We start from the raw sequence: 11,811 nt of genomic DNA, 5'->3' as shown, positions 1-11,811 counted from the left end.
TACATTCAGATCTTGTTTATCAAATCATGTTTGCTTTATTAAAATATCAAAATGAACAAAATGCAATTTGCACCTAATTTTTTTATTTTACAATAAATGACTTGCTTTGTTATTTTGTTGCTTAATAAATGACATTCACACATTAATAAGTTTAATAATAAGACTAGATGTTTACTGGAGCCACTGAAAGTCCATCATGATGAAGAATAGCATTCAGAATAACTCCGAATTCAGAGTGTTTTCAAATGACGTTCCTTGAAATGCCATTTCCAATATCTATGCAAAAATATCTGTATCCACATGTGTCTGACCTTCTGTAACATCCTGAAGATGCAAATTCCTTTGTAAATGAAGTTGATTGTATGAGTCTCTCTGGCACACACGTGATCACATCATTATACTCAGTAAATATAATAAATCAGTAACATGAGGTCAGATATCAGAAAGCACAATTCAGTTATTCAACTAACAGTTTCAGTAATGATCAACACAGATATATTCAGATATATCCCAAAAATGCATCAAGTATACTCTCTCAACTAGAAATTAAAGACACGAATTGAGCAGTTCATCAAAATTTTATGCAATTAAAGGCAAACAGTTAAATATAAAAATGTAAGTAATCATTCTTATTAATAAATGAAATATATTTTGGCTATAGAGAAACAAAGATGTGAATGGAACTATATAATGCTATTACATTTATATTGTGGAATGCAAAACAGACCGACAGTTCCTGTAAACTTACCTATACTAAAACTGTGGGTTAAACCTTAGAAAGCAACGTTTCTAGCATTTGTAAAACTGCATTTTTCCTTCTCAAAAATATATCTAAATTACGGCCTATGCTCTCAATGTCAAATGCAGAAATGTTAATCCATGCATTTATGACTTCAAGGTTAGACTATTGTTATGCTTTATTGGGTGGATGTTCTGCACGCTTAGTAAACAAACTACAGCTAGTCCAAAATGCAGCAGCAAGAGTTCTTACTAGAACCAGGAAGTATGACCATATTAGCCCGGTCCTGTCCACACTGCACTGGCTCCCTATCAGACATCATATAGATTTTAAAATATTGCTTATTACTTATAAAGCCCTGAATGGTTTAGCACCTCAGTATTTGAATGAGCTCCTTTTACATTATACTCCTCTACGTCCGCTACGTTCTCAAAACTCAGGCAATTTGATAATACCTAGAATATCAAAATCAACGGCGGGGGGCAGATCCTTTTCCTATTTGGCGCCTAAACTCTGGAATAACCTACCTAACATTGTTCGGGAGGCAGACACACTCTTGCAGTTTAAATCTAGATTCAAGACCCATCTCTTTAACCTGGCATACACATAACATACTAATATGCTTTTAATATCCAAATCCGTTAAAGGATTTTTAGGCATTGATTAGGTAAACACTTCCCATATCACCCGATGTACTTGCTACATCATTAGAAGAATGCCATCCATGCTAATATTAGTCTGTTTCTCTCTTATTCCGAGGTCACCATAGACATGGCTGCATGGACAGGTGTGTGGAGTCTTGCCCAGTTGCTTTGACGCAATGAATTTTATTTAAAGTGCTATGTAAAAAAAGGTGACTTGACAGGCAGTTCATGACAAATGCAGAAGGTGTAAAAAAAAAATAAAAAACTAAAAGAGGGTGCAAAAACTTTAATAAAGAACAGCAAGCAAAACAACAACAACAACAAACACTCAGAATTGAAGTGTGCTTGACGAGTCCAGGTGTTTATGGTGAGTGATGGAGATTGAAGAGACTCAGGCAAAACATGCTAGAACTCGCTGGCAGGCTCCCATGTGTCATCCCAAGTTCTGCCACTGTAAAGTGCACATATCATTAGAACACAGAACAAAAATCAGGATCACTGTTAGGTTTAATTTAGAGAGTACAATGACATTTATTGATATTTGATAAGGTGGCGTAAACCCTGGCTACTTAATCGTTTAAAAACACTCTTGGATGAGCTTGAAAGGGGCTATGGCTTGCAAAATAGTTAAAAAGTTTTACAATTTCAGCATGTTTTCATGTTGCACTCTAAGCATATCTGGCATTTCTACAGACTACGGACTCTCGGCCATGTCCTAGAAAACCTTGCATCAGCTTGCTACAGGCTACCTCGGAGGAGGATTTCACCTCTGTGACCAGAGAGCTTTCATTCGCCACAGGCATCAATAAAAGAGCCTCCATGCAGCTTCCAGCTTTGCATACATCATATTGGTCACAGAAGAGACTACTTAGCATCGCAATGGAATTAAATAGTTAATGAAACACGACTTACCACATAGTGCAAGGCAACCAGTGGACTTTCAATTCTGCTTTTCCCTACACACACACACACACACACACAAAGTATTAATTATTTAAACTGTTTATGCAATCACTGAACAGGGCATAACATACTGGTTTATTATTTTTACAGGCCAGAATCAGTCACTAAGACAAGCAAGCAGCATAATAAAATAAATTTTACCTTATGTATTCTTTCTCCAGTTATTTTATCAAATAGGAAGATCTTCTGCCTGCTACATTTTCGGCAACCTTAATGATCAAAAGATAAGGAAAGTTTATTAAGCAATGAGTGGCATGTTTTTTAGTTGAATCTCAAGTTGTCATGTTATCATTTCACTCGTGTGGTCATCTGTGGTCATGTCCACTTGTGTCCAAATGACTTTGCTTTTTGTTGATCAAGTAAAATGTACTAGGCTGGGTTTCCCAAAGCCATTTTAACTAGAGTCAGTGATTGACATTAAGCACAGCCCTTGGACTCTGGTCACTTTGACACTGCTAAGTAACATTGCCTGAAGTCAGATTTGTCTGAGAGCAAATGTATTAGAAGTGTGTATTACCATACCCTTACCCTTTCTTCTCTTCTTCACATATGGCCCCTCCTGACTCAAGGACTGGGAGATGGAGGAGGCAGCAGGTGGAGGACAAGACTGTGGGAGGGAGATATCTGTGGTGATGAGAGACGGAGGAGAGACAGAGGTGGCAGAATGTGCTGGTGAACAGATTGAGGGTTTTGACCTTTTCTTCCTCTGCCGCAAAGACTTAGAGCGTGGCACTGGAGGTGGAGAAGAGTGTGGAGGAAGAAAAGCTGTAAATGTAGTAGAAGATGTAGGAGAGAGAGAAGTTGGAGAGCATGGGGAAGAGAGAGGAACAAGGTTGAGAATAAATACAGTCTCAGACTTCTTTGGGAGACTCTCCAGCTGCTCTATAGTGGGGCTCTCTGGCTGGTCCACATTGAGGCTCTCCTGTTTTATTGTGAGGTTCTCCAACCGCTCCACGGTGAGGCTCTCCTGTTTCACAATGAGTCTCTCCGGCCGCTCCCAAGTGGGGCTCTCATGTTTTACGCAGAGGCTCTCCAGCCTCTCTACATTGAGGCTCTTCTGTTTTATGGTGAGGTTTTCTGGCTGCTCTACATCGAGGCTCTCCTGTTTTATGGTGAGGCTCTCTGGCTGCTCCACAATTAGGTTCTCTGGCCGCTCCACAGTGAGTCTCTCTGGCTGCTCCACAGTGAGGTTCTCCGGCTGCTCCACGGTGAGGCTCTCCAGCCACTTTAAAGTGGGTCTGTTCGGCTGTTCTACAGTGAGGCTCTCTAGCTGCTCCATGGTGAGGCTCTCCAGTTTTATGCTGAGGCTCTTCGGCCGCTCTACAGTGAGGCTCTCTGGCCGCTCCACAGTGAGGCTTTCCTGTTTTATGCTGAGGCTCTCCGGCCGCTCTACAGTGGGTCTCTCCGGCCGCTCTACAGTGAGGCTCTCTGGCCGCTCCACAGTGAGGCTTTCCTGTTTTATGCTGAGGCTCTCTGGCCGCTCTACAGTGGGTCTCTCCGGCCGCTCTACAGTGGGTCTCTCCGGCCGCTCTACAGTGGGTCTCTCCGGCCGCTCTACAGTGGGTCTCTCCGGCCGCTCTACAGTGGGTCTCTCCGGCCGCTCTACAGTGAGGCTCTCCGGCCGCTCTACAGTGGGTCTCTCCGGCCGCTCTACGGTGGGTCTCTCCGGCCGCTCTACGGCGGGTCTCCCCGGCCGCTCTACGGTGGGTCTCTCCGGCCGCTCTACGGTGGGTCTCTCCGGCCGCTCTACGGTGAGGCTCTCCGGCCGCTCTACGGTGGGTCTCTCCGGCCGCTCTACGGTGGGTCTCTCCGGCCGCTCTACGGTGGGTCTCTCCGGCCGCTCTACGGTGGGTCTCTCCGGCCGCTCTACGGTGGGTCTCTCCGGCCGCTCCACAGTGGGTCTCTCCGGCCGCTCTACGGTGGGTCTCTCCGGCCGCTCCACAGTGGGTCTCTCCGGCCGCTCCACAGTGGGTCTCTCCGGCCGCTCCACAGTGGGTCTCTCCGGCCGCTCCACAGTGGGTCTCTCCGGCCGCTCTACGGTGGGTCTCTCCGGCCGCTCCACGGTGAGGCTCTCCGGCCGCTCTACAGTGAGGCTCTCCGGCTGCTCCACGGTGAGGCTCTCCGGCTGCTCTACAGTGAGGCTCTCCAGCTGCTCCACGGTGAGGCTCTCCAGCTGCTCCACGGTGAGGCTCTCCAGGTCCAAAATGGAACCGTTGCACTGCTCCTGACTGCGACTGTTGTGCTGCTCTGCTACGAGAATGTCTTTGTCCAGTTGTTTACCCATGGAGGTTCCTTTAATACAAGTTTGAATTCATTTCAAACCTGTACATATTAACAAAGAATAATACATGTATTTGAAATAATATTTTTTCTGAACCAAAATCTTACTCTTACCTTTAGTAAGGATAAATTCATAAGCCCTTTGCATCTTCTCCAAACAACTTCTTGTGACAGGAGTGGGCTGCAGATGGGTAATTATGTCTGCAACCCACTTATTTGAAGCCTTTTTATTTTGTTTGCCAATAAATAAAATGGGCTTGTAACCCACTGCCTCAAGCTTACATACCTGAAATAACCAAAAGCAGTTACTACACATTAGTTAAACCCACTGAATTATTAGATACATTAGTACTGTATAAAGCAATTTCATTTTAAGGTAATTTAATGGAGTGCAATGCAAGAAACCGAGCCTTGATCTGATTCATAAAGATTATTATTTGAGAAAAAACATTAATGCATCTTCTATTTCATAAGATCAAAGTTAAATTTCACTGAATCATTATTTGACAACTTATTGTTTCTCTTTAACACAATTTAAAAATGAAGAGTCTTCATTGTATAAACTAAGACTATGTTTATAAAGGCCACACTATACTGCTACTAGTCTAAACATGAGCTTTCAGTTACACTTCAAATAATATTTATGAAAAATTAGCATTTTTACTTACTGCAATACGGGCAGAATCAACGATACGTGCAGCATTTCTGCTGTTCACCACAGATTGCCCCCACCGGCTGTCCAGAGACACCACTCTGTCTTTTATTCTTTGTTTAATGTACAGACTTCCAAAGCAGACATGACAAGTGTTCCTGCTTGCCTGATTGGGAGTCTGGCAATACGGACAGGGCCTGAATTTGGGTCGTGTCATAACTTGACAGGAAATATACAGCAGAAATACAAAACACAAAAACAGAGAGACAACGTGCTAGAAATAAAGAAAGTTTTTGTAGGAGGACCTCTTAAGAGAAACAGAAAGATGGACAGATACAGATGTAAACACAGAGAGAGAGAGAGAGTGAGCGAGCTACAGAGAGACAAGTACAGGTTAACAACACAGATGTGGCTTTTAAAAGTGCCTTTGGTGTATGTGTGTGTGTGTGTGTGTGTGTGGAGGGTGGTTAAAATAACGGAGAATGTTGGAAGCTGGCAAATTTGAAGAACCTGATAAAACAAAGCAAAAATGAAAACATTCAGAATTAAACTTGTACATCTTTACCAGTATTTTCTTCATTGGTGTTGGCAGATTGGGTTTTGGGTTGTATGACATGGAATAAAATGGGCTTGCACAGGTGGGATTTCGATATTTCAGTTGTTCCCTTTTATTACTGATATAATTCAAATCAATGACAGACATGGAAAATAGTTTACAGTGTAGCCACAACGTAACCTTCTTTAGAGAATTAGACTTTATTTGCTTTATAATGACATATTGAAAAAATGTGATGAGCCACAATACAGTTGTAGTTATGAATTAATTTGTATTCTTTATAATTGGTAAGATTTGTGTGATTATTAAAAAATATTATTTTGTGTGGCTTTTGAACAATTCGTGGCAAAGCTTGTGAGCTTCTGTAATAACTAAAAACACATCAGAACTGATATTACCTTGCAGGAGTATATGTGAAAACAAACAAACATTGTTTACATCTGTATTAACTGTTCTACTTACCGAGTGGAAAATCTCAGTGAATCGTGGGATCGCGTCATGCAATGACGTCAGCGCCGCTGACTGATTTATTAATAAACAAATATAAATAAATAATCAATCAATAGATATAGGGAACCCACCAAGCGTCCGTATGTTACGATTTAGGAGTGAGATTCTTTAGCAACACGTGTAAGCAGAGCGGGATCTGATCACGCTGTTATTGGCTGATTCATCTAGACCCGCCCACTCCTCCCCCTGCACCAATGAGAGAAGCCGATGCCTGCTCAGCCAGATGATACAATGTTTCTCTGAATGTTTGTCTCTCTGTCGGTTCTCTCTTTCGAGTTTTTGTTTTGTGAATATATATCTGAGTTCCTTTAGAGAGTGTTACTTACACATGTAAGTAGAAGCCTTTAGTGTTTGAAATTAGGAAATGATATTGTACTCCCGACACGTTTTTACATCCACGTGAACCACAGCTGCGTATGGTATTAAAGCTTGTTTTCAGAGCTTTTATCATGAATACATAGACTAATTCCCCCCACACTTCACCTCTTTAAACGAGTGAAGATGCATATCTGCCAGTACAACATAGGCCTAAATGTTTCATTTAATTCATTATTTCTTCGCAGTGATGTCAGATCCTGAGACATCAGGCTCTTTATGACATCAACATTCACATCTCAGTCAATCTCGAGATGAATCTAGAAGCTTCGAATGCAAACACACTGTAACATGAAGAAGCTCTCAATGTAAAGAGTAAATGGAGAAATAGCGCCCTCTTGTGTCACTGTAACTGTAACGCACCCTATATTTGACCCTATATTTATCTGAACTCACTGGCTAGAATAGTAAAGATGGAAATCATCTCCAGGTGCATTTTATTTTTCTCACCGAAGTGTTTGAAACAAAGTGTGTTTTCTTGGAAATGCGTTGATTAAACACTTTATAGGTAGGTGTTCCCCCTGTATATTCAACAGCAATTTCCATTCTTTTGAAATTGAATATCTTTTCAATCCTTTGTTTGAAAAAAAAAAAAAAAAGGAATTATGTTTGTTGCTTTGTCTCTGTAACTGTAAAACATACCTTTAATCAAATCACACGAATCAGTTTAAACATTATTTTACCAGATATTGAAATATGATCTTCGGCATGATGTCCAGCATGAGAGTCCACTGTCAGTCCCAATGACTCAATTCAGCTCTATAATATTATATATATATATATATATATATATAATTTTTATTTTGTTTAAGCTTAATTTCTTTATTTATAGGTTCTAAAGCTTGAACACATGCTGTTAAATGTTTGTAATCACATTCGAGGATCTGAACAGAAAAGCATCCTGACAGATATTAATGCCAGGCTTTGGTTGTAAAGCCAGATTTCACATTAAACAACGGATCGATCAGTGTTTTTATTGACTGAACACACACTGATTGATCCAGCAGCGTCTGACCATGTTGTCACTGCTCTCATTAATGGGCTGCTGTCTGTTATTCACTAATTAACGTTTGTCCCATAAAGCTAACATGGGCCATCATTTCATTGTAAGCTTTAAAATATATATATATATATATATTGCATGCATCTAGTTATTTATTTGTTTAATGCATGCATTTACTTAATGCTTTCATTTATTTTCTTATTTAATGCATACGTTTTTAAATGCATTTATTTAATTAATCCATTCCCTAATATGTTGCATGCATTCATTTATTCACTGCAAGCAATCATTTATTGCATACATTCAAAAGCCTTTATGTTCAGTATAATGAAGGTTATTAAAGGGTAAAATGCATTGCAATTATTCATAATTTTCATTGTAATACATTATATCTTGTCGTAAATAATTCTAACTGAATTTAAAATGCATTGCGTAACAATGAATTGCTAAGTGTTATAATGTATTAAATGTGGTTACACATATTCATGAGATTGCACAATTCATTATAAGGTGCTCTACAAGGCATAAGCAATGCATTAAAACTACTTTATAATGCATTAAGGCTTTAAGTGTTTTATTATTTTCCTTTTCTTTCTTTTTTATGTGTTGTTTTTCTGGCCTGTCTCTGTCTGTTGTGCTGTGTCTGATACTGAAAGAAGGTTTGAACATGCCCTCGATCAGAGGAGCAGCTGTGTGTGTGAACGAGGTCAGAGCTGACAAAACACATTCACCAGTTGTGTAGCGCGTGAGTGTGAGAATCTGTTCATTAGAGTATGATAATGGACAGACAGCTGACTAGACTAAAGAAACCAGCAGGACCATCCTGAAGGGTTTATTTGCAATAATGATACACATGAAACCTTGAGACTGTAATATGTTCAGTGTGTGAAAGAAGTCTCTTCTGCTCACCTGGGCTGCATTCAATTTAATTAAAAATATACTTTTTTTTTTCCGATTCAAGACTGCATGAGCTGTATTCTGTAATTAGTCCAGTTATCTAACTAACCAGCTCTTTTATTGACAATCAGGTTTAGTATGAGCCGCTCAATCACAGTGACACTGAATCATTCAGGACTGAATATAACTCTGGTCTGATTTACAGTACAAGCAGCGGAGAGCCGTATTTCAGTCGATGCTAAAGACATCAGTGTGAACTGTTAGTGGATGAAGACACAGAGATGCACGGATTGAATGATGTTCTGCTACAGAGCTGGAACCCTTGTGTTATAGTTCACCTGATCAACAGGAAGAATATACCAAAGAAACATATCAGTGTCTTTTTACAGGTTAAGGATAATTAAACCAGGGGAAAGTTAATCTTTTTTTTTTTCCTTTTTTTTTTTTTGTTTAATTCATTCATTTATTAATTTATTATATCAAATTTATTTGTTTGTTTATTGCATTGATTTATTCATTTATATTTCATGCATGCATTTATGTATTTAATGTGTGTATTTCTTTATTGCACACATTACTTAAAGCATGCATTTGTTTATTCATAAGTTTATTTTTAATGCATGCATTTATTTACATATTTATTTATTTATTTGTTTTTAAATGCATCCATTACTTTTATTTATTTATTTGTCTGTTTGTTTGTTTTCTATGTAATTTAGTTATTTATTTTTTTGTATTTTATTGTTTGTTTATTTATTCATTCATTTATTTATTAAATGGATACATTATTTAATGCATGCATTTATATACTTAATGCTTACATTCCTATTTTTCTTTTTTTATTGCATGCATTTCCTTTTTTATTTTAGGGATACATTATTTAATGTATGCATTTATTATTACTATTTTTTATTATTATAAATTTTTTTTATTTATTTGATACTTGCATTTTTTTATTTATCCAATGCATGCATTATCCATTAATTTGCATTGTTAGTCAATCTCTACATAACTACAGGAAAGCTCAAACCTCATTCTCTCAGCGTCCAAGAGATCCAGAGAAAATGAGTAAACATAATTTATGACCCCAGGATCTTTAAAATGGCCAAAACAAAGCAGCGCTCATGTTTCTGCCATTAATAATTAATTGGTTTTCTTTTACAAGGTTAAAGGGAGGCACTTAACACTGGACATCAGCCACAAACAAACAGCCAGAAGAAATGACCGTTAGCTCCGTGTTCATCTGCACTGAGATGATGAAGACTCACGGTCCACTCGCAAAATGATTACAACTTTAACTAAAACTATTTGTGTGTGTGTGTGTGTGTGTGTGTGTGTGTGTGTGTGTGTGTGTGCGTGTGTGTGTGTGTGTTTGAACTCAGGGCAGAATGTTGTAAAGTGAGAACAGAGGCTTCCCAGTGGGACGGCAGATGATGATGTCATCGCAGGTGTTCAGAGATCAGCAGCTCAGCTGTGTTAGTGTTTGAATGAAGCAGTGATCAGAGGTCAGAGGTCACGGACATTCACTCGCTGCACTCATGTGACTCGACGTGCTGGAATAGAGATGTGTGTCTATAATCAGCTCCCAGACAAAAATGTACAAACACTTCAGAGTCTTTCTTACTTCAGTTAATGAATGAAGGAGAGGAAAACTTCAAGAGTTAAAGACAGACAACAATCAGACGAACCTTCTACTCTTATATTCCTTAGAAGTCCATTTTTCTTCAAGTGTTTATCTTGGCAGCTGTTTCTGAGTGTATTTCCTAAAGAAATGTATAGGACAAATGAAATCAACAGAATAATATATTTTAAATAAAATGCAAGAGTTAACGTTTTAAAAAATGAAGCCAACATTGAAAAAAAAAATATTGTGTGTGAGACAATATTCATTTGGAAATTGATTGTAAATTACACAATGATTACAAAGCTATATATATATATATATATATATATAATTTATGCTATTAAAGTATATATTATTTTGAATAAGATTTAAAATATATATTTTGTTTTACTTTTATTTGAAAATCTATTAATTTTGTTAGGTGCTTTTGTTATTTTATTAGATTTCATTTGAGCTTTAATTAAAAAAAAATTCATAAACTGTACAAAACGTTAAATAATTATGGAAGTACAGTTATAAAAACTTAGCAGAAAAAGAAAGTAATTTATTTTAGTGTATCTACAGTTTTACTATAAGGATTTATATATGTATATTTATATATATATATATATATTTCAATTCACTATATTTTTCATATAATTGGGTTTTTCATTTAATATTTATTTTGTGTCAGCTTCATTTTACTAAACAAAGTAACTGTAATAATTATCTATTACACCATTACACACACACACACACACACACATAAGTGGAGTTAGAAGAACAAAAATTGATCCAAAGAAAGTTTTCATCTGAAGCACTTTGGAGTAAACAAGGCAGTCTGCAGGTGGAGAGTATTGAGTGTTTGGGGAGATGAGGGGAGATCGTCTCTTTATGCTTTATTCTGTGAGGACGCTCTCTTTCTCTCAGCTCATATTTGCAGTTGCACATAAATCAATATTGCTGCTTTCATCCGCCTCCTCAGGACTCTGCAAACACACACACAGAGCTGGAGGAGTCCAGCTCAGAGATCAAGGCATTCATCTCTCACACGTCTCGCATGATTTCGTTTCTCCAGCGATTTCTCTTCTCTGATGGAGTGTGTCAGAATGCCATTAGAGGCCACACATGTAATATTAATATATGTCAGAAGTTTCCAGCTGAAGTGTTATTGCTGTTCATGCTGTTCGAGATATTCTTCTGGAAACTGCCCGCGGCTTCAGCAACTGATAAAATCCCCGAAAACAAAAGATGAAACCTCATTAAGATCAAAGGAGCATCAGGTATTGATTGAGCTGATGGAGGCCGAGCGGGTCAGCAGAGTCCTCCTGAAGATCCCTCATCAGCGTGTGTGGAGATGCTGGACATGGTCTTCTAGTTCTGGACATCAGAGGAGATCACAGAACGCCAGCTGAGTTCAGATGAAAGACGCCAGCAGAGCCGCGACTCTCCAAACAGAACATTCAATGAAGAAACTCTGCGTTTGACTGTGAAAAACCCACCGCACTCACGCTGGAGTCACGCGGCTGCCGAGGGGTTGCTATACAGGCGCTGAGAGGGTTTGAGTGGTTTCCAAGCTGTTGCTGTGT

General features: G+C 38.7%; 1 protein-coding gene across 2 annotated transcripts; it reads right to left on the bottom strand.

The window, feature by feature from the left end:
• Positions 1–1,654: 1,654 nt before the first annotated feature.
• Positions 1,655–6,490, bottom strand: LOC113117780 (zonadhesin-like). Of its 2 annotated transcripts, none has more exons than XM_026286699.1 (7): positions 6,297–6,490; positions 5,295–5,788; positions 4,741–4,912; positions 2,869–4,638; positions 2,488–2,555; positions 2,296–2,339; positions 1,655–1,834 (listed from the first exon to the last, which is right to left on the bottom strand). In XM_026286699.1, exons 2-7 carry the CDS (start codon positions 5,493–5,495, stop codon positions 1,789–1,791), a joined length of 2,301 nt encoding a protein of 766 aa, XP_026142484.1. In that variant the 5' UTR covers positions 5,496–5,788; positions 6,297–6,490; the 3' UTR covers positions 1,655–1,788. The 2 variants fall into 2 exon arrangements, with proteins under 2 accessions (XP_026142484.1, XP_026142485.1); XM_026286700.1 differs by having other exon boundaries at positions 2,875–4,638; positions 6,297–6,489.
• Positions 6,491–11,811: the final 5,321 nt, after the last annotated feature.

This window comes from Carassius auratus, chromosome 17 (assembly GCF_003368295.1).
Source record: "Carassius auratus strain Wakin chromosome 17, ASM336829v1, whole genome shotgun sequence".
In the NCBI taxonomy this organism is placed as follows: Eukaryota; Metazoa; Chordata; class Actinopteri; order Cypriniformes; family Cyprinidae; genus Carassius; species Carassius auratus.
The sequence above is the reverse complement of the archived record's forward strand: the minus strand, read 5'-3'. Positions and strand labels throughout refer to the sequence as shown.

Excerpts from the sequence above, each read along its gene's own strand:
- LOC113117780 (XM_026286699.1), bottom strand. The coding sequence starts at position 5,495 with ATGACACGACCCAAATTCAGGCCCTGTCCGTATTGCCAGACTCCCAAT. Across the intron at positions 2,556-2,868 it reads GAAGAGAAGAAAGGGTAAGG|GTTGCCGAAAATGTAGCAGG; the intron begins GTATGGTAATAC and ends TTGATCATTAAG. Across the intron at positions 1,835-2,295 it reads TGGTTGCCTTGCACTATGTG|TGGCAGAACTTGGGATGACA; the intron begins GTAAGTCGTGTT and ends TGCACTTTACAG.